The sequence below is a fragment of the Rhamphochromis sp. 'chilingali' genome (genome assembly GCF_963969265.1).
Source record: "Rhamphochromis sp. 'chilingali' genome assembly, chromosome: 11".
NCBI lineage: Eukaryota > Metazoa > Chordata > Actinopteri > Cichliformes > Cichlidae > Rhamphochromis > Rhamphochromis sp. 'chilingali'.
Window position 1 is genome coordinate 10,645,357 of NC_137938.1, and position 24,255 is coordinate 10,669,611.

Sequence of the window (24,255 nt, forward strand, 5' to 3'; positions counted from 1 at the left end):
GTTCTCAGTCATCCAGGTCATCGTAGTCTAAGGAGCTTCAAGGAGTTGCTTGAAGACGTTTCACCTCTCATCCGAGAAGCTTCTTCAGTTCTAAAGGGGTCAACTGGTGGGGAGTCCCAGATTTAAACACAGTGGGAGTTTCCCCCCCAAAGACGGACAAAGGACCCCCTGATGATCCTCTATCTAATCACATGAGCCGAGGTGTGAAAATGGGTGTGGGTCACAATCAGCCAGGGTTTTGGGTGAGCTCATTATGAAACCTGGCCCCACCCTATCATGTGATTTCCTGAGGTCAGATGGCCCAGGATGTGAGTGGGCATTAAGGCGTCTGGGAAGGGAACTCAAAACTGGATTATAGATGGCAGACAGTTGGTGTCGTAAACCACCGCCTCTGTTCAAAGATGGTCGCTCACAGTGGACGTAAATGGCTTCTTTCACTCCTCATTGCACTTACCGTGTTGTCCGTACTATAAGGTGCACTTAAAATCCTTTAATTTTCTCCAAAATCGACAGTGCGCCTTATGTATTAATTCTGGTTGTGCTTACTGACCTCAAACTGATTTTATGTGGAACACGGCGCTAAAAAATCGGTCAAAAAAAATGTTTTAGTGCGACTTCGGCAAGCTACGAAGCCGCACCGCTTGATGGATTGTCGGAGCATTACGGCTACCGTAATGATGTGTTATGTGATCGCTAGCGACACAGCTATGTTAGCATAACAAAAACACAGTAAAGCTGGAGGATGAATGCTAAGTTTTTTCCGATAGAAGTTAACGTGACAGGCTGCTGTAAACAGACCAAACTTCAGTCAGGAGAACAACTGAGATAATCCATCCACAATCAGAGGTTAGTCAATAATATACTGCAACAACATGTGAACAGAGCAGCTGCGAGAGAATTCAACATTAATGGATCGATGGTACGAAAGTGGAGGAAGCAAGAAGAATGAGTTGAGTAAAGTTTGACTTATCTGGCTGTTTTGTTTCGCTTAAATAATAATAATGGATTGCATTTGTATAGCACTTTTCGAGCCCCTCAAAGCGCTTTACAATTCCACTATTCATTCACTCTCACATTCACACACTGGTGGAGGCAGCTACAGTTGTAGCCACAGCTGCCCTGGGGTAGACTGACAGAAGCGAGGCTGCCATATCGCGCCATTGGCCCCTCTGGCCATCACCAGTAGGGGGTAGGTGAAGTGTCTTGCCCAAGGACACAACGACCGAGACTGTCCGAGCCGGGGCTCGAACCGGCAACCTTCCGATTACAAGACGAACTCCCAAACCGTGAGCCACGATCGCCCCTTATAATCCGGGTGCGCCTTATGGTCCGAAAAATATGGTAATTTTAGTTCATATTTCATTTTATTTGGTTGCTTTTTATTTTTATTTTTTTCCCTCCCACTTTTATCACTTATCAGAAGCATTCCCCTGTGTGCCCTGATAAACTACCAAATAGCTGTAGCACAGCAAAAGGTCTGTCCCATACATACACTAATGATTATACACTAGACACCCGTTCACAGAAACACAGCCACAACCGTCTCTTGCCCGGGCTCAAGGGCAGCTGTATAGAAACACCCTCTCAATCCATTTTCATTTTAATGAAGCCTTTGGGAGCCTCTTCACATTAGAGGCCTAATGTAGCATTTTGTGTGAGGAACTAAACCAAATGAAAGCTCACAGCAAAGCTATTCGGATGTGCCTCTGTTGCGCCTTTAGACTGTAGTTTAGTTGTATTTTTGAGTGACTTGTTGTGCATGTCCCCTTAAAAACAAAGTTTGTCACAGTCACAGAAAACACTTGCACATGACAAATTCTACACATACACCCAATTCACCTTTAACCGTGCAATGCATTTCATTCTAAGAGGTGTGCAGCAAGCTTGGTATAGATGCCAAGGAAAATCAAACACAGCTTGAAGTGTTTAAAATGTCTATTTCACTTTCTGAAGTGTGGTTGTGCTTGGTCATGTACACACAAATACTGACTTGTCCTGGGAAAAGATTTCTCTACAGACTTCACTGGGTGACACATGATATTAAAAGATATGTGTTTTTAGAGGTCCAGGTAATCTGAATGTATGAATTGATTTCATCTTTCAAAGCTTTGAGTTTTAAAGGATTCTGTCCAATTTCAAATGATAAGACGGCACAAATAACAAGTAAAGCATGTATTTTTTCACATTTATTACTTGAACCTTTTTGCTGCAAAGATAACTGTAGAAGATTTTGTCTCTTCATTGGCCATTTTTCATTTTTCTTCTGGCTTTATGCTTGTGAGTCGGTGCTTCTTTATTTCTGAACAACAACATTGAGAATTTTTTGTGTAGTTTGAACTGTGTTTGAGTGAGTCTTAAAGTGTTACTGTTATTTTCCGAAGTGTCAAACATAATGTTGCTATTAGTGAATAAGTAAGCTCTCATTTTTGAATATGTGTAGGACGCGTTCAGTTAGTGCTCCCTAAAAAACACTCACGGTTAAACACATCTGACTCTTTGTGTCTCCTCTAAGCTGTGCAATGAATAATGCATACAACATCCCGCTGCCCCGAGGAGACCAAATTACATTGAACTGATCCCCTTTGGCCCGTTTGACCATGTATGTTTTTCTCAAATGTTTAAATTCAACCGAATTTCACTTGGAAAGTTAAGGTCGATTTCTTTTGGGTTGCAGAGTTTAGAATTTATTTCATTTTTGTGCGATGTGCTTGATTAATAACATATTTGCAGTCACAAGCTATACAGAGATGACTTGATTCAAAGTTGACCCTGACTTTCAGCAGCCTGCTTAGAGAGAAAGTAAGAAACATTCATTTTTGAAACCCGCAGTATTCAAAACATGACTATCACGTGTTTTAAGCGCCAAACACAAAAAAGAAGGGAGAGTGAATGATGAAAAGGATGAGGAAAAAGATACACAAACAAAAGAAACGGAAAAGCACAAAGTTTAGAGTAAGCATATTTTCTGGGAAATTGTTGTGAAACGTCTGTAGTCACGTGCTGAGGCTGCTTGGAGCTAAATCGACTTTCATCACCTCTCCCCCCACATATGTTTTCTTTTCTTTTCTTTTAAGTGAGATCTGATTTGAGGGGGGGCGATATCAGATCCTTTGAGCTAATTCGCTTAACTCGATATTTTCTGTGTTCGTGTGTCTATTTGCGCTGATCAACCAGAGATGAAAAGACTGTTTTTTTGCAGATGAAGACCTGTTGGGTTAAAGAACAAAAACGGTATTGGTCAAGGCTGATTTAGAAATATATAAATACACAAAAAAGCTTACAGTTGACTGATCATAAAACCTTGCTTGGGCACATTTGAAGGATCCCAGATTGTAACTTGAGCATATGTGATTGATAAATCTCAAACTAAAGTTAATGGCACATCCTTTTTACCCTCACATGACACCAGGATAAATGAGGGTGTAGTCGGGAATATTAAGAGAAAAGCAAACCTTTTGGAAGACAACATCATCGCCATGGTAGAAGCAATTAAAGCCACGTTGAAATGGTGTGTCGACAAATGAAGCCAACATGCAAATTAGGAGTGTGTCACTTCTACAGGGAGTGAGGTATAAAAACTTCAGTACAGACTTGAACTGCAATATTCCTGCATAAAGAAAACAAAGCTTTGCTTTGATCTGAAAACTATCACAACTCTAAAGATGATCAATATCAAGGCAGCACGTAGTTATTGAATATCATATTGTTTTTTAAAAACCATTTTTTACACAGCATCATTTACACTTTGACATTTAGTATTGGTAGCTGTGAAATATTAAAGATCCTCAAGTCTTCTGGGATTTGCAACATCATTTGCAGATCTCTATTATACAGTCAAGTGCATGACAAATGATCCATGTGAGGGAAGTCTCCTGAAACTGTGTTGACACCCAGCTACATACATATACGCATACTCTTAACAAATGTACTTAACTAGCTGTCATAAAAACACGAGCCAAATTCACATTTTCATACCCGCATTTCAGCCGACATCCTAGATTCCTCTGAAAAGTCAGAAATTAATCAAGCATAACGCTCAGCCATTAAAACAACTGTTTTCCTGTTCAGGAATGCAATTAAATAAGAATAATTTGGCATCTTAATCCAAAAATAATAATGTTCTTAACATTTTTTTCCAACTACTTTTTGTAGAACAGCAAATTTGAAAATTCATGCATAGAAACAATAATTATATTTCAACATTAAAACATATAATTTTGATTAAAGTGTTTTACATACTGGTGAACTAATCATTACAGAGACATAAAGAGTGATTTTGGTAATTGGCAATACTGTTAATTTAGGGGAAGCTCCGGGATAGATAGTAGGCATGAAGACTGAATGTAGTGCGACTTTTCATCTCATCATCTCCCTTTACAGCTCCTCCATCTAATGCACAGTACACACTGCAGTAGCTACACCCTTTTACACATGCTCTACAGTAAAATAACAAATGACAAGGTTTTACAGGTTAGAGTTATTTGTATATATTTTGCAAACTTTGTAATATATTGTATTATTTAATTAGTTCAGTCTGTTACCGTTATTGTCTTGGAGCAGCTATAACCCTTTAATAATTGCTAATTTCCTTAGTGGTTATTAAAGTTTTTTTTATTCTGATTCAAAAGAAACTCATTACTACACATATATTTCTTCAAAGCACACAAGTGTGCATTAATAAATACCCTCTCCCTGCTAGCCATCATTAGATCTTATAGGTCACTTCTACTTGCCAGGAAAACCACATTAGAGGATTGTAACTTAATAATAGAAGAGACAGTCAGAGGTAAAAGGTTACACTTTAGAAAGGCCCACGTTTTCCATGTAGATACATTGTTGCAATAGTAGTACGTCTACATTAGTATTTAAAATCTATTACAACAACAGAACCTTACCATTTGAAGTATATTTTATTATTGTAGTACAAAATTAATTCATCACATTTTATGTGGAATATCCCTTTTTTTAGGCTTTGCATGTACTTTTTGCTTCTTTCTTCTGGTGCCATTGATGGTTGTGGACTCTAAAATAGCTTCACAGCAGAAATTTGAAGTATACACAATAAAGCATCTACACTTAGAAATAGAGGCACTATGAATCCATCACTCTGCTATTTACTCTGGTTCATAATACATTTAAAAACACATAAATGCATGTTCTTTTTCATGGTTTTTCTTTTACACACTAACTCACCCACTTACAGATACATGCAGTAGCCTGATTTCTGTCACCAATCAAGCTCCATTTTCCAACCAAATTAATTCTTTCTAATTTGGAGCTTGCAGCGGTCAACCCCCCGTGGCGCTGATACTGAGCTGTGCCCGTGTGTGTTCATGCACACATATGCTTTAATGTCTGCGTAAGAAGGCGAGCACATTCTACAATAGATCTTAATTGAGAAGACGGACTGCAATCAGTACGTTCTTGTAGGAAATCATTAAATCATTTCTTCCTCCCCTCTCCTTTTCTTTTTCGCCTTCTTATGGTGATTAGCATGGTGATGATAGCATCCTGATTATGTCCATCAGAAAAATCTGACATCTGTGTTCTCTCCAGTTCTATTACTGAGGAAATTAAAAGTGAGAAGAAAAGAAGAAAAAAAACCTTGCAAAGTCCCCTAATTACTGTAGTGCATTTAACTGCAGTGTTCTTAAAAGGATTAGAGTTGGGGTGCATGTTATACTTGAGTGTTGCTCCTGGTGAATTCAGTTTTTCAAATTCATGTAAATACATGTTTGTGCACAGAAACAATGGTTTTAATTTAGCTTAGCAAAATTATTTGACACCCAAAGTACTCTTTTGGGTGTTTTCCCCCCAATTAAATTTTTTTCCCCACCATTTCTCATATAAGATTGTGGACTTAGCCTTGTGTATTGGCTGAAATATTCTTTTGATTTGTCGGATAGAGGGTTTTTATTGAAATAAAATCAAATGAAGAATCTTCTGAATCTGCTTTGATCTGAAAATAGGACCTGCATTCTTCAGTAAAAGCTCTTGACTTTCCAGACATAAAGAAGCCCTACTGGAGCAACCTTGACTCTTAGGACTTTAAATTTCCGATATGAAAAGGAAAAATACAAAAAAAATAAATAAATATAGGATGTAAGCTGTGTATTGTAGAAGCTCTGAAAGGAGTGCAGGAGTGAAAAGAGTGCAGGAAGAGACAGGAATGTTAATGGCACTTTTATTTTATTCAAAGCCAGCGGCTATCATTCACCAGAAGCTTCAGTGAGCCTTCACATTTCCTGTTTTTCTCCTTTTGCACGTTTTAGTTTTTAAGGTGTTGATCTGTGTCATGAAATCAATAATTAATGGACATTATGTTCTGTGAAGTTTGTATGTTCGTGTAGTTGCATGATGGGTTAATTGGCGATGCGGAGGTGTGGACGTGAGCTCGCTTTCTTTGTTAGCGCTGTGAGAGAATGGTGACCTGTTCTGTGTGTATCCCAACTTGTTAGAAATCCACTGCTGTGTTATAGCATATCCACAATCACTAATAGAGTCACACTTACAAATGAAACATTCAAAAATCAGCATGTTATAATAATGTTACCTCCTTAATGTTTTCCCATTTGTGTCATTAGGAGATGGCCAAGATTTTGAATCATCCACGCGTCTATGCCTTCCTCCACGTTCCCGTGCAGTCAGCCTCTGATAGCGTACTGATGGATATGAAGAGAGAATATTGCATTGACGACTTCAAACGAGTGGTAGACTTCCTTAAAGAAAGGTAAGGCAGTATATGGACTCCCAGTTGACTGATTATGTCTATGAGTGCAAATGCATATATAAGCATGTGACTACAACTACAAACTCGGGACATATTAAAACTTTCACCTTCATAGGGATACACACACTCTCCTCCTCACTTGTTACTCATTATATACTTGAACAGGAACAGTGTGTCGTAAGTCAGCGGTCCCTGGGCCATGGACCGGTACCGGGGTGGGAGACTTGAGGCTCGGGTGTGAAATTCATGGTTTTCAGGAGTTTTAGCGTTATTTTTTCATCCTTTTTATCATTGACTCTGTTTCCCTGGGTCTTTTTCTGTGTGTTATGAATAAATCTCCATTTTGTTTTGGGTACCGGTACTGGTTTTATTAAGTTGTATTCATCCGTGTCACCGTAAAGGCTGGTCCGTGAAAGTATTGTTGGACATAAACTGATCTGTGGCGCAAAAAAGGTTGGGGACCGCTGTCGTAAGTTATCAGAACAGCTCATAGGTGTTGGGAGAACATCTTTCTTTTTGGCTAGCAATGCTGCTCTCTTTCTACACTTCCTTCCTTATACTTCCTTTAAGGTATAGATACAATTTAAAATGGATCATTGCTTTTTAGCTGAGAGTTGATGAACTGTTTTTGGTTATGCAAACTGTTGTCTGCCCATCTTTGTGCTCAGATTCCTTATATTGCCTTAATTATCCTACTGAAATATTTAAGGCACATTTTCCAAGCAGTACCACCTCACTTTAGTGTCTCTTAGGTTTGGATGATTTGCTTCATAGGCCTAGATGTGCTATTATCTCTCTTTGACATCACCACTGGCCAATGACATCTCTGCCAGGCAACAGAGAATGTTATCCTTCCTCTATAATTCAGTAGTATTGTGGAGGATGGAGAACAACAACCAGTATAAAGTAACATGCACACGTTGACTTACACTACAAATTTATTGATCAGGCCCTAGGTGTTTAACACAAGTGGATGGATATCTGCTGAACAGCTAAAACACCATTAACACTTGGATCTTTACTCATTTACCTTAGACCTGGTTTTCCACTATATGGTCCATTTATGTATGTTTTTAATGTATTGTTCTAATATGTAAAATATCTCTCCCGTCTGTTTGGCACTCTTCACTTGCTGTTCACACACAGCAGTTTAGCACAGCAGTGGGGTTTTTAAAAAAAGAGAGAAAACGTAGTATAAAGCGTTTCTGAAAATGCGGGCAGAAATCCAGGCGTGAACCTGTATACACGGACACACCCCAGTGTGCATGTCAGCCTCCAACAGTGTACTGATGCCATTAATAGATGTGATTATTGTTGCTATGGCTCATAAATGTGAGGCTTTTACAAACCATACTTTTCTTTTAGCTGAAAAATGTACATATTTGAATAGCAGCACTGATCTGTTCTTTTCTTCATGTCCTTTTTCTTTACTGTACGACTCTCTTTCTGTAAGCTCTCATTTGAAACGACATCGCTTTACAAGGTTAAGCATTTCCAACTCAGAATTTACTGGCTGCAGCACCATTTGAATGGTTGAGACCAGATTCCTGGCATACTTTGCACTAAAGCAAATGTTCCTTTAGCAAATACACAGTGTGACCTCCTCACACAGATTTCAAGAGAAATGTGTACATCTCTGACATGGATTAAATATAACCACATAATGCACTGATGTGACCTCTGACATTGCCAGAAAGATGCACAATTAATCTTTCAATATATCGAAGATAATCTGTCATAGAGTTTGAGCATGAGCACTGATGGCAGCGCATGTCAGAGGGGTGAATAAACATAAAACTGGCGCTATGATAATATATAATGAAGAGATTCATGGGAAAATCAGTATGTATTCTAGATATGCCCTAGAATGCTTGCTATTAGAACATATTTTTAATACGCTGGCATGTTATTGCTCTTACCACATCATAACCGACATTTTCTTTAGCCTGAGTTGTTTGGCATGTAGGAAATATGTAAACACATGAATATACAACACATGATTCCAGTTTGTTATTGTGAGAGTTTCAAAGATGAGAAGGGAGGAAAAAGCAAGCACAAGTAAGGCCTAATCTCAGGATCGACATGTGTTCACTCCAATAATATTCAGATATATATAGATATATCTATATATTTCTTTACTTGTATTCTTTTTTTGTAAAGTTGAAGACCTTGTTTCATTATAATTTGATATAATTTGATCATTTTCATTTACTGCAGCAGTAACTGCGTCATGTATAAGCCAAAGTCAGCTGAGAAAATAAATCTGGATGATTCATTTTACGCATTCACTCACACACAACCATCTACAGTTAGGCCTGTAGATATTTGTACAATGCTGCATTACATAAAGACTCGCATAATAACCGCGTAAATAAGTAGAAGTAGACTTTCAGTTTTAATTCAAGAGGTTCAAAGAAAGGTATTGCTTGAAGTCTTTCTGCATATTCATGTGATACAAAGTCACCTGTTTCCAGAGGCTTAAATGTGGACAGTGTACTGACAAGCAGTTACATGCCTGAGTAAAACCTGTTCCTTCATTGTCCTATGACAATGGCAGATAAAAGCTCTGAAGCTGATTCCAAGTATTGAACTAGTTCACTGGTTCTCTGAATTACCAAGATGTGGTGATGAAGAAGGCGGAAAGACTGGAGATTGTTTGACTGGATAACCTCAAAAAATGAGAAACTTTAGTAGTTGCAAAATCAGTAATCTGGACCAATTTTTAAAATAATGAATGGATTGACCAGCTTAGTAACACTGAAAGACCTGAGAAACCACAGAAGATGACCAACGTCAACTACAGTATAATTATGTCCTTGGTTCAGAAAAGTCCTTCACAACAACTAAACAAGTCAAAAACAGTACCGAGGAGGTATTCATCAAAGTCTTCAATCAAGAGACGCCTTCTTAAATATAAACACAGAATCAGCTTCTAATCTGTGATCACACTGAAAACCAGGAAGGCCAGAGTAGACTTTGCCAGAAAACGTCTAAAAGAGCCGGCACCGTTCTGAAAACCGCACAAGGTTCACTTTTACCAGAATGATGGGAGGAGAAGAATATGGAGAAGCAAAGAAGACACTTGATCATCTGAAGCATAGCACGTTATCTGTCATGGTGGAGGCGATGTTGTGGCATGGTCACGTATGGCTGCAAGGGGAACCGGGTCACTAGTGTTTATATGATGATGTGACTGCTGATGGAAGTAGCAGAATGAACTCCTGCTCAGATTCAGCCAAATGCTGCAAAAGACAACGTCACAGTGGGTTCTAGACTTTAAAGGTCACTGATTGCATATTTATTGTCATCCAAGTGTTAAAAGCAATCATTATCTTTAACATTATACTAGTTTGCTGGATTACTTTTGAAAACTTGGGCTGTAATTGCTAAACAGTGCCAGAACTGGAAATGTCTCTCATATCTTGATGGTTTGATTTAAAATCCACTGTCCTGGTGTAAAGAAGTCAAATTCCCCAAAAATGTGACTTTTCAAGAACAAATCTTGTGAAATTAAACTGTACCTTTAAACACTGTGTGCATTTACGGGCTTCACAGAACCACTCCCATGTTTTTTTCCCTTCCTCACATGTCCATATGTTATTGTGTCTTTGTGTACATGTGATACTTTCTGAGTCACTGTATCTCTTTGGATACAGTGACTCACAACGCACTTGCAGGTCTTGTTTTTATCTCTGACCACATCTCCCATTTACACTCTTTTCTCATCCAGTCTTTCCCACATTCCCGTTGTTTTCCCTCTGGCCCTCTGTGGATACCCTGCTGACATAAAACACAAGCCCCATTAGTCTGAAATTCACCTTTTCTCTGTTCTTTTAGATACTTTATTTATATCCAATATGTGACCCCATTTCCAAAAAATAGTTGATATGCTGTGTAAAATGTAAATGTAAACAGAATGCAGTGATCGCCAAATGTCATAAACCTACCCGTTCATAGAACATGCAAAACATGTCATCAAAAGTTTAAACTGAGACATTTTTAAACTTCTCCTTTTTTACTGAAAATGTTAGCTTATTGTATTTTATGGAGGCAAAAGATTTCAAAGATTGGGACTGGGACATTAAAAGACTGGGACAAGTAAGTGGCACTAAAAACGTTTTGCAACTAATCAGATTTGTTGGCAGCAGGTCAGTAACATGATTGGGTATAAAAAGAGCGTCTTAGAGAGGCAGAGGTTCACTAATCTGGAAAACAAAATACTTCTCCAAGCAATTTCAGAATAATGTTACTCCATTTAAAACTGTTAATACTTTGAATATCTCTTCAGCTACAGTCAATAATATCATCAAACATTTTGAGAATCAGGAGAAATCTCTCTGTGCGAGGTACAGTACGAGGATGCTTTTGATCTTCAAACACTCAGCCAGCAATGAATTAAAAACAGGCATGATCCCATCATGGAAATCACTGCGAGGGAACCCAGTTCACTGTACCAGCCAAAAGAAGCGAGACCAGCCAGCTTGTTATCAGCCTTAGAGGTTGCATTAATGCCTGTGGATCTGCAGCTTGCACATCAGGAATGGCACCGTCAATGCTGAAGAGTCACAGGTTATACAGGCTTTAGAGCAAGATATACTCCCATCCAAATGGTGTCTTTTTAAGGGAAGGTCTTGCATATTTAATCAAAACAATGCAAAACTGCTTGCGGCACCTATTATAACAGCATGGCTTCATGGTAGGAGAGTCCAGGTGCTGAACTTACCTGCCTGCATTTAAGAGCTTTCATCAGCTGAAAACATTCGGCACACCATGAGACAAAAAATACGACAAAGACCCAGAACTGTTGAGCAGCTTTAATTGCATTTCAGACAAGAATGGGACAAGAGAACTCTTACAAAAGTCCAGCAACTGGTCTCCACAGCACCCATTTGCAGATGGTTTTAAAAGAGGAGGGGGTCCTGCACCGTGGTAATCATGGTCCTGTCCCAATGTCTTTGGGGGACATTGTTGCCATCAGTTTTAACACTTTGCAAAAAACTTTTTTGTAAATTTCACCTCGCATAAAATTTGGGTTTGAGATTTAGAAGTCACATTTACAAGTTGTATTCTGTTTCTTTTTAGGAATTGGTTGTGTATTGATCATTTATCTTTCTTTCAGGTCATTTAAAAAAAAAGATACAGTAAATGTTTTGCATTTTCTAATTTAAGGCATAAATATCTTTTGCGTCAAGGTTTTTGCTTTCTCCTTGGCTCGTTTTGTGGATATACCACAGTTTTTGCCTTGTCTCTGGCTTTTTCTTCTTTTTTTCTCTTTTCTGTTGTTGTTTTGTGTCATTTAGTAGAAATCCTAATACAGTGCCACTAATCTGTCCCCCCTACAAAAACCCCACCACTGTGGTAAACTGTCAAGGAACACCTAAAGAGACCTTTCCCACAAACACACACATATTTACTCTCCACATACTGGCCATTAACTGTCTTTTGTGTGAGGCCCTGACAAAGCTATGTGTGTGTGTTTGTGTGCGCGGGTGTTTTCTGGCTACCAGTACATAAACATTCAGACACAAATGGGCGATGTTTGTTGTGTGAAATCGATACCAGCACACATCCAGTGGTCTAAACTGTTTGGCTGCAGCAGTAACAGAGATACGGTTCATGGTCTGGGAGAGAGGCCAGGACTTCAGACAAGCCAAAAACGCACCCACTGTGTTCGTGTTCCTGCAAAAGGAGAGAGAGAGTAAGAAGGCGCAAGAGTAGGCATGTGTAATATATGAAAGTTTTTTGTATGCGTGTGTGTTTGGCATGCGTTAGTTCCTATAGTGATGTTTCAGTTCATGGACGCAACAAGTTGATGATGAGGCAGAGCTGGTATCAGCGTCCTCTGTCTTGTTTTTTTTTGGTCAGGAAAATGGTCTTTTCAGGGAACTTTGTGAAAAAGGACAGCTTACGCAGCTTATATAAATAAATATATTGGAAACATCATGATTGATGATAATTTTTCATTTCAAAATACATCCAAAATGGTTGAATGGTTGTCTCCATTAATAAAGTTGTTGCTAATTTTTGATGATAAAGTCAGCCCACATAAAAAAGGTCAAAACTATATTAATTCTTGTTTTAAATAAAATAAATAAGTCTGTTTGTAACAGTTTTCTCCTCTGAATTTCTCTTTCAAGTGCTAAAGCACATAAAAGAAGGCTCCACGCATGCTCTGTGGGAGTGTTTGTGTATGCATGAGTCAGGCTGTTAATGTAGATTCTCACAAACAGTCCTTTGTTGAAGCATGTGAAGTTCACCTCACAGAAGGAGACAGGCGTCTTGCCCAGGTGTGTTTGAGGTCACGGCTTATCTGACTGACACACACAGCAGGAGACAAATGTTATTTCTCCTTACAAACAGCTTAATGCCAGCAGCTCTGCAGAGGTCACGAGGGGTCACGCTCCTGCGGCCCTCTGTTATCATTGAAAACCCGCACGCGCGCGCATATCCGTACATGACACGTTAGACCTTTCTCCTTGACGCTGTTTACTGCTCAGGATCCCGAACCCCATTAGGAAATGAAGGGTGCATACCTGGGGTCGAATTGTTTTTCTCAAGGAAATTCTTTTGATTTTGTTTTGTTTTCTGCAAAATGTTTTGCAATGATTTTGTGTCGATGCCATTAAAGTGAGCAAAATTGATTCCAAAAGCCCAATAAGTTTGGCTGAAAATGGAAACGGTCAAGTCAAGATCAGAAATTAATTATTCAGCACCCAGGCTCATCATTACAGTTCAAAACTGGCTATGAAATTTAGAAATGTCTTTAAAAAGCAGGAGGAACTGCAACCTCTGTTGATCCTGCGTTAGCATTATATGAGAGGTTATGACTGGACAAAGAAAATGGCAAAGGCAATATTCCTTTGCTAAATAAAATAAATTACCTTTTTAAGAATATTCTATCATAATGGACCATTTGGTTCACACTGTGCTTACTGTTTGCACAATGCATTAAGTTCCTGTGGAAGCTACAGCTGAACAGTGTTGACCTCCAGGGTGAAAGCACAGTTTTTGAATATTAATCTTTTGCAGTATTTTTGCAGCCTGTCCGTTCTTTCACTGCACATTCTCTATTCCAACTTTAATATTCAGCCCAGCTTACACTACAAATGGTTCAACCTTCCACTAAATTTATCCAAATCTGCAGAGAAAAGAATCATTCCGTGTATTCTCCTTTGAATAACACTGGAGGTAATTTTTGGTGGTTTTAACTTAATTGTGTTCTTCCATGAATAATTCTAACAATCAGTGGAATGATTGTTTCATTAAAATAGTTAATTTGCTCTCCTTTTCTGGTATGGACCTTATTTTTCCCCGCTCTTTTTTCTTTGCTTCCATCAATTAAAATCACATAACTCAGTATAGTCTTTATGTAATGCTGTATGGAGTAAATCCTGTTATGGTGGAATTAAGCCTTTACAGAATGAGTGGATGTGGTCAGAGGATTTTCTACAGTTGTTTTATAGTTTGTTAAAGTATTTGGTTGATTTTTTTCCCTGAACTAGTCTTAAGGATTAAGTGTGCTTTAACCACTGGGACCAAAGAAAGGGCCAGGAATAGAATGGTTATGCCCCTGTGAGTAGAGGATTAGTTATTAGATTTATCTGTGCAAATAAAAAACATCATGCTGAAATTTAGGGCTAGTTGGTTTGAGGAGAAAAGAGAGGCGGACGGCGTAAATATCACTCTACCAAACAGTGATGAATGATTGCGTACAACTGTGCATCGAGTGGCACCTTCTGGGGTTTCCTTCTAGGTTGATAGGCTGGTTTCCCTGGAGGTTGTGTGTTCCTGACCCCTTAAAACCCTTTTAGTATAAGGGCATAGAGGTCCTTGTTCCAATTTGCATGTCTTTGTTCACATTAAAGTAAACTATATTATTTATTTGTTTCAAAGCTGTGTGGCCAAAAGAAGAGCAAAACGACAGCACAACATATTCAAAATAAGGTGATATTTTGTGTAATTTTACGTTTGAATTTCCCAAAAGAATAAGGATTTGGATAGGTCAGCAGCTGACTGATTCAACGACCCTTGACCTACAACGTGACCTATGGAAACCTATCAGTCCCATTTAAGCACCTTTTAAGCGTTTGGCCTGACCCGCTTCACTCCGTTGCTTCACTAATTTAACTCCCTGAGATGTGATTCATTTTTTACATGAGCTGCATTCACCTCACATGCTGCTGTGACTATAATCTTTACTGACCTGAACCATTACCATAACAGAGCCAACTCCAAAACCCATTTACTTTGTTTTTCTTTAAATGCAACACATACTCATGGCTGCATGAGGCTGAATTTACAGATGTACAAAAAGAGCAAGCTGACAGTCACTGAACCTTTTAGCATACGATTACGATACGAGCTTTCATGACCCTAGTACTATCTAGAAATCAAAGAGGATTTTTTTAAAAGCCCGGCTGGCGAATCACGGGAGTGAAATGCATATCACGTATTCATAAAATTATTTGTTTAAATCTGCCTCTTGTATGTGGCACTTCAGTAAATAAGAAGTAATTTTCTCTTATGTGTAACAGTTGATTCAGAGACAACAGACGGCCCTTCAGTCTAAACAGTATTCGACACCAGTAATGTAAGTGAAACTAATATAGCAGACAGCTGCAAGGAAAGATTTGGGAGCTCTTTGGAATTTCCAGGTCTGATCTTCATCTGACAGTTGTAGACAAACACAACTTGACTAATCTTATAACACAAAAGACACCTGCATACATACGAGAAAACTTCTGTAAGGCTTTTTGTGCTGGCTTATGACAAGAACCAACAGCCAACCAACAATTTCTTTCGGTATTCATTCTTATAAAATACATCAATCTTTTCTATCTCTTCCAATATGATCTTTTCCTTTTTAATAAAACACTGAAACTCTTCAGTGACTTCACAGCTCAATAAATGAGTTGAGAATGTAACAGTAATGTGAGTTAGTCAGAGACTTGATCCTGGGAAAGTTCTAGTAGACCCTGTTTTCAGTCAATGCTTTACTAAAACAATCAATTTTATTGCTCAGCAGTTTTTTTTCTGTTAGTAATGTGCTGGAATGTGACGCCAGAGTGGCGCTGTGACGCCTGATAAACTTTGTGTGTCTGTATCTTGAGTGCAGCGACTCGCAAACAAACGGCTCCAAGACGCTTGTGTGTCCCGTATGCGTGGCTGTCTGTGTGTGTTTGTTAGTCATCTCTATTAGTCACGAGGCGAGATAGTTATGTCAAACCTCCTTGGGTTACAGCAGGACACATGCATCAGTAGCGTGACTACACAGTGTGTTTGTGTGTGTATTCTGGAGACAGCCTCTTGCTCTGTTTGTTGTTGAAGATACCTTCAGTAGTTAACGCACAAGCACTCCCACAAGGGTTTAAGGTATCAGCCTGGGCTAATGTTTCACTGGAAGGCGGGAGGTGCAGGAGATCCCTGAAGGAATTGGAGAGAAACACAAAGCAAAAAGCAGAAAAAAACAGATGAGACTTGTTTAGGGAAAGTAAGAAGGGAGGGAAAGAGAAGCGGGAAGGGAGCAGTGGGCTAGGCAGGTTTGCAGCTCCAACCTGCCACACTGGCGCGAGTTGTCAACATGTTACGCCTCCTTTCGCCTCTCCTTTCCCTCCAGCTGATGATTCAGCTGGAGGGAAAGGAGAGGGCCAGGTATCTGTGTACTTTGACTCTCAGTGCATGATTGAAAACCCCTATTTAACCGCAGAAAGAATATGCAGAACAAACAACCTGGTTTAGTCATCACACGGACTCTCTCACACACACACACGCTCGAGTGCTTTTAAACTCATCGAGCAGCGCTTCCACTCTGTTGTGCAAGATTTTACATCTGTGTATTTCTACAAGTCTTTAGTAAATTTTAAACTTAGTCATCAAGTACGTCACTAGTAACGGAAGTAATAGAGATTTAATGATTATTATCACATAGATTTAACTCGTAGACATGTCATAAAGTTCATTCATTATAAATAATACATTTAAACTTACAGGATAGGGAGGGTTGAGTAACAACAACTGTTATTGCGACTGTGTCTGTTTATCCACCTGTTAATACTGTTTATGTTGCCTGTTAGCTTGTGTGTAGAAGTAATTTAATCCAGGAAGGAGTGAAAGAGGTAGCAGGTAGTCCTGCCAACATGCCTGGCTGTGTGTGTCAATAAGTCTAGTGTTGTGAATTGCCTTAGTTTAAACAACAGGAAACAAGCAGAGACGACTCATTAGCTTCACACCACGATATCCTCTTCGTGTGTGTGTGTGTCTGTGTCTAGAGAAAGACGCACCTTGTGGATAATGACTCTCGCAAATTCCTAAAACATTAGAGTCTTATTGATACTTCCTCTGGATTAAACCTCATTTCCTCCACTTAAACCACAAACTTCATGCACAAAAGATACAGGTGACAAATAAAAGGAAAAACCGACACCTTTGATCCCCACAGCGAGAAGATCTAGTAGTTATATTTTGGGAGTTGTTTTATTTTTGTGGTTTGGGTACACTTATTCCTTTAGGCTACGGTTACAATAAGGAGAACAGGGGTTGGAAACTGTGGCATAACAATAAATTATTGTGAATGTGTGTCATCAGCTTTTGATCTCTCTGCCTTTTGAAAGGGTTGATTGTAAGATGTGGACCACATGCAGTTAGTTTGCATCTTCAAACCAATTTTCGTACATCAAGACGGTGATAAAACAAGGATATAAGGGCAGTAAAACTGAGCCAGGCTTGTATCAGTTTGTAATTGAATGAGGTCAAGTTGGCATTTATGTGCAGTCTGTTTGTGATAATCCCACGATTAACTGTGGTAAATCTCAAATCTGTTGCAAATCCGTTGCTGTCTACATCAGATGCGTGGTGCTGTAGTGGAGCCAGCGGCAGGCTCGCCACTAGCGGACCATTTAAAATCCACACATTAGACACGGCTCTCTCGGTCACACTGGACCGGATCTAAACAGGGCGAATTTAGACATTTAGAAACACCGAGATGCAGCTAGTTCATTTTATTAAGGACCAGCCTTCTACTAAAAGTATTGCAAATTTGCAGCTCAAAAGTGAAGGTGCCAGTAATGTACCTAAAGAACAACACAGTGTAGATGCAGGCTTTATACTTGCTCTCTGAGAGTGGCAGTCCGTATAAATGAGAGGAGGTTGAAGAGGACTCGGTGTGTTTGATAAAACTGACATTTTCTGTTAGAAATTGCTGGGGACTGTGCAGTTGTGACAGCGAAGACTCAGGTGGACCTTAGGATTTATCCAGAAAGTTGCTTTACTCGAAACTATTCCCCTGAAATGTGTGTGTAACAGGTGTATGATGTGTAGAAGAAAGCAAAGTGCTATTTACCCAAGCTGCCAGTGTGTTAATAAAGGCGTAAATGTATGCAACAGGATTGGAGTTGTGCAATAGGGCTGCTGTCTCATGTCCCGCAGTTAGAAAGTCTTGCTATGTGGATTTGTCTGCAGAAATGTTTGCATGCTTTGGAAGTGATCGCGCAACTGCTGTGACGGGCCGATAGAGAGGAGCAGTTGCACTTCTGAGTGAAAAGATCAACCTTAACCCGCTCGTCATTCACGGCATGTGGCTTGCATGCTCAGTATTATGCTTTACAGTCCATGATGCTGTAAAACACGTTACTGAGCTGAATTATTTTCACATCTTTATTAAGTCTCAAACTCTGCTGTTGAGCTTAGTAAATGCACAAGACGTCATCGTGCGTAACTACTCCTGTCTCGGTCTAACTCGGACTGACTGCTGCCACTCTCAAAGAGACTGGCGAAGGTTTTCAGTTCATCTCATTTATAAATGCAGGCAGACTGCCAACATGTTGTAATCAGCTGGTGTTAGTCTGCATTGATGAGTGTAACTCGTCAGCTCCATTAAATAATGAAACTTGTATTACTAAGTTTTGTGGCAGTCAATTTACTATAAATCCGAATAGATTTAACATCAGAAAGCAAGAGTTATTCACCCCCAATATTTGCATGATCGATGCCGGTAGGAGGATTTATGTATTTAATGAGAGGGTGGATATTATCTGAGGAAGCTTTATACTCATTCCTCACTATAAGTGTTGACAGCAAAGTCCTACATATTCCTGCTCCTTAATAATGCCGGATTTTACTGAAAGAACTGAAGGGAGTGTGTTTATGCATCAGTGTAAGATGCAGAAAAGGATACGTGTCGTTTTCTTTTTTTTTTCTTTTTTACAGTGAATAGAGTAGCTTCCAGTGTTTCGGGCTTTTAATCACATTTCTGCGCAATGATCAGTACAAAATGGAAACATCTCGGCACGTCTTTTCTCAGCAGTGCACACAGAGCAATGTTTATGTTTGTTTCTTCTCAGCTAAAAATACCAACCAGAGATTACTTTACATATGTTTGTCATGTTTACAGCAATCAATGGGTCTGTGTTAGTGTGTGACATACATATCTGAATGTTAGAGCGTATTAGGGTAAGTTAATAATTTTATAAGAATATATTTGCAGTGTTCCCTGTTTCATGCTTCCCTCTTCAGAGACTCGTAGTCAAAAGTAATGATGCAACTTGTTTAACATGCCAGAGTTAAATCTCCTGTATAGAGATGGCACAATACCACTTTTTTATGTCCAATACCAATATCTAAATTTGAATATCTGCCGATACCGACGTGAATCGATAAAGTTCATTTTATAATCAACAAAACTGTTTTGTTTTTTTTAAATATCTTGCTGCATTTTGTATAAGTTCATACTCAAGTTTAAAAAAAAAAAAGTAAACTAAAGCTATTCTGTTATACCTGTATGCAAAAAATACACTGCACCCAAAATATTTCATAGTTCAGCAATACTGATCAATCTAATACACTTAAACCTACTCCATCCTTCCTATTCTGGTATGTTAAACTGTGCTTAGCAGAAATATTAAACAACCTAACTAATAGGGTTGCCAACTCCCAGCAAAAATAATAGGAAACCACCCCCCACCCTCCGCCTTATAATACTTAATCGATGTAATCTACTTTAATTTAATGCACATGTAAAACAAATGCACAGAAATCAATTATTTTTCTACAATATTTAAATAGATTCAACATTTTTCTTCAACAGAACTGCAGACTCCACAGATGGTACCTTCCCAAAGGAAAAGGTACTATAGCTTGCCAGGGTATATATTAGAGTTAATACTTACTATATACAATAATGGATTTCTACTTACGTCATTTTACGTCAGATGAAAACTTTGGTTGTAAGATTCAGATAATTATTTATTAAAAGCTAGACATTTTAAATGAGAATAAGAAAGAAAAGTATGTCTTTGTGCCCCCTTTTCCCTGTTGATGCCCTATCGGCCCCCCTGGCAAAACTTTGCTAGACCCGCACCTGTACAGTTACCAGCCGTCAGCTGCATAGAAAAGGATCCTGGTCTAGAAAGTAATATTAAATACATTCTAACAACAGCCGATCAAGCTTAAACGTGCTGCTGTTGTTTATCCACTTGTTTCCTCTTTCTGGCGCAAAGGGGGCGATAAACAAACAAGGGAGACGGACTCACGACAGAAAAGCCGATCGGCTGATCATTGATCAGTTTCATGATTGATGTAGTAGCAGGAGAGGGAGGGGGAGAAGAAGAGGCAGTTGCTCCATATATTGGTTGTTAAGCTTAACGTGGGAATGCTTTAAAAACATTCAGAGATGAACTTACACGCTTGCTTTACTTCTCTGGGATAACTTTCTCTGAGACGAAATGCCGGTTTCGTAGCGACGCTCCAAATGCTCAACCAGACCGCCGACAGGTCTAGCAAGCCGCAGCCGCTCTATCACGTGACGCATGCTGCTCCAATGTGCTAAGCTTATGAGCTGGGTTACGCTATGTTGCAAGTTTTGTGAGGTGCTTTTGTGATATTTAATAGATCAGATTAAATTTTGTATTTCTCTCCGATATCCGATCCAGTAATTTAGGTGAGTATCGGACCGATGTCGATACATAATATCGGATCGGTCCATCTCCACTCCTGTCCACTGCCACACTGAACTTCAATATTTAATATGAAATTATCTCCAAATGCAACAGTCACAGTTAATGTTGTTACTATTTTTTAAACCCACATCTATAAATCTATGTAAAGAGTAATCTGAAGAAAAAAATGATTTGGGTGAATGAGATTTTCTTTTTATAATTTTTTTGGATGCTTTTACTTTTCACTCATTTAATTACTAAAAACTGGTGTCAAAATGTTTTTGTAAAGGAGATGTTAGTCATCTTGTTCATTATCAGCTTATCGTCTTGAAAAGTTAGAAGCTATTTAAGGATAATATTGACTGGCCACTTCTTTGCTGCTTTACCCAGTAACTGTAGTTTATCAATGAAATGCTTTGATGTGGGCTGAGCTCATAAGTTTCAAGGTTATCTTTCTCAGAAGGACTGAGGTCGTGTCTGAGTTACCACAGTTACTTGATTTGGTAAACAATTTATGGATTTACTTAAATCAAACAGGGTTATTTGTTTTTCTTTTTCCTCAAACACATTGTATTTAACACTAGTATGGGAAAGTACATATGCTTCCTGAGTTCAGTTTTCAGGCCCCTCTTCTATGGAACCAGCTCCCAGTTTGGATTCAGAAGACGGACACTAGCTCTACTTTTAAGATTAAGCTTAAAACTTTTCTTCTTGCTAAAGCATATAGTTAAGGCTGGATCAGGTGACCCTGAATCCTCCCTTAGTTATGCTGCAATGGGCACAGGCTGCTGGGGGATCCCCATGATGCAATGAGTATTTCTTCTTCAGTCACCTTTTCACTTACTATGAGTTAATAGACTTCTCTGCATTGAGTCATTAACCTCATAGGACCTGGCGTCCACATATATGGAGATCTCATTTTGGGTTGTCTAGCCCAAAATACTAAACTTTGCTCTACAAGGGCCTTGTATCCACTCACGGGAACATTATGCTGCCACTGTTCTATCGAAATGTAAAGCAAATGTTCTCATGTGTGGATCTTATATTTCTCAGAAACAAAAATTGGGTAAAACAAAATAAAATAATTCTTTGTTTTTACATTCATAAGGTCCCAATCAGCCCAAATAGCAAAGAGAAATTAAAAATGCATGCCATGAAAGTGTTCGGGTTAATCTCTGTCTCTCTTCCACGGCATGTCGTTTATCCTGTCTTCCTTCTCTCACCCCAACCAGTCGCGGCAGATGGCCCCGCCCCTCTCTGAGCCTGGTTCTGTCAAGGGTTTCTTCCTGTTAAAAGGACGTTTTTCCTTCCCACTGTCACCAAAGTACTTGCTCATAGGGGGTCGTGTGATTGTTGGGTTTTTCTCTGTATGTATCATTGTAGGGTCTACCTTACAGTATAAAGTGCCTTGAGATGACTATCGTTCCGATTTGGCGCTATATAAATAAAATTGAATTCAATTCCTACACAATATGCCAACTATAATCTGGGAATGTATAGGATTGAATTTATCTGAAGATACTGGTTTGTTCTCTTGTGTTCCTCGTAATTGTTCGTCCTCTGATTGTAAAACATCCCTTTGATTTGCTTCAATATATCATTTTACAGTCACAAATTCAGTTTGGCTTTTTAAAATATGCAAAAGCACACACAAATTATTACCTTTGAGCCAGGTATGGGCTATCAAAATCCCTAAGACATGTCTCACCATACCAGAAGTCAGATGCTAAAAATTTATAGCTGATATGAGGAAAAGGAGTCAAAAAACTGGAACCTTTTGGGCAGGGAAGAACATTAGAAATGACTTTTAAACCGCAAACACATTTGAGCCCCTAACAAACAACAGTTTGAGCTCCTAATAATGCCCTCCCAGATAGACTTTATCCACATGAAATCATGTTACATCTTCTTCACATGCCAGCTTTTCAGTTGCCCCTACATTCTGGTCATGCAGAGCAGGTTTAAACACTTTGACTTTGTCTTGTTCTGACAGACCCGTAAACCTACCTTTGGAATGCTAACACAGTAGCACTGAGTGAGTGGAACAAAGTAGCACGGCAGTGAAATGTGGACATACAAGCAACCTCCAAACAAAACACTCTAATGGAACGCCAAGTAAACCAAGCAGTAACTTGTTAACTTTCCATGTGCTTCCACACATGCACTCACTGCTGCTCAGCTGATACTGCTAAGCACATACAGGGACATAGTCATATTTCAGCGTCTGACTCACCTCTCAGTTTCTTTAAGATATCAGATTTCTCTTGTTTAGTGTTTGAGTCATCCTGCCTTTGAGAACCACACAGTTTCACTCGGGGTTGTATTAGAATCTGTTTGTGTGACAGTTGAACATGTTTGAGTATTATTCTTGTTAAACGTTATCGCTGGGCAACAGGTACTGTTGATTGCTTACCAGTGACGACAGTACAACTTCTGCCGTTTGTCCACTACTTGTGTTTCTAAACTCGAGAAGAAAACTACGATTTTCAGCTCTGTAGACACCGACTGTGAAGGAAACCTTCATAAATGCCAGAAATTGTCAGAAACGGGAAAGAATGACGAGCAGGGATAGCAAACCAGGTTGTCTAGCGAAGGTGTGAATGGCTCTCATTCGAATATGCTAGGAGTAGCTCACTACAGCACTGCAGAAACAAACTAGAGTAATGTGTTGTGATTGGTTACTAGATTTTTCATTGATGGTGCGTTCCTGAAAGAGTTGGAAGTCAGTAAATCCAAGAACCTGATTAGATGACTCGGCAGGTATTTTTATTTTTTGAAATGCAAAAAAATAAGTAGTATGCTGTATTGTTAATGATACCGGCATGGCTCTATCTGGCCAAGAACTAGCCTTTTTCTGGAACGTGCTAACGCCAAGGTATCTGGAAAGCTTCATCAAATACAGGTAGGTAGGTAAACGAAACACTTAAAATAGAGAAGCGTTCAGATTCATAATCATTTTATTGCAGAAACGACAAGCAAACAGCACCGAAAACAACTGTTTAAACTTAAAATAGCTTTTAAAGTGTCCGGTAATTGTGTCGAACATATTAAAATGCCTCCAGCCTAGAACTCGCCGTGAAAGGCGCCGTCTCTCCTCATCGAGAGTCCACCCTCTGCATGACTCCTGGCAGTTTGAAAATATAAGACAATCGACTCATCATCATTAATGTAGCTGAAAAATAGAAAGTCACATCTTCTGACAACACTGATGTTAAAACGAATAACTTGAATGTAATCGAATAAATGGTGGGTTTTTTTTAGTAACTCCAGGCTAAGCTGCAACTCCCATTCTCAAGGTTAAAACCACTGCATTTGGAAAACATTAAAATGTGGATGCTTTAATTGAAAATGGCAATGGCCACAGGAAACATAAAACATGAAGTAAAATATTGACTTCAATTGTTTTACTCGTGTACAGCAGATTGCATGAGTCTGATTCTGAGTTGTGAGGACAGCACATGAAGTTGCAGCAGACTTTGTTGCATAAAGCAAATCTGTTCAATTTACAGTTTGAGTATATCACACTAAGCTTGATTTAAGTGAAGTCAATACCTTTCAGAAATGGGTGTAAAAAGTGAAGCAGCTATCAGGATT

The 24,255-nt window shown here is 39.0% G+C and overlaps 1 protein-coding gene across 1 annotated transcript in view; it reads left to right on the plus strand.

The window, feature by feature from the left end:
• The window catches only part of cdkal1 (CDK5 regulatory subunit associated protein 1-like 1), a 259,938-nt gene that overhangs the window by 146,190 nt on the left and 89,493 nt on the right, over positions 1-24,255 (plus strand). The window contains exon 10 of the mRNA XM_080896109.1: positions 6,585-6,730. Within this exon, the coding sequence (XP_080752235.1) occupies positions 6,585-6,730 (146 nt within the window). The remainder of the gene's footprint in view (positions 1-6,584; positions 6,731-24,255) is intronic.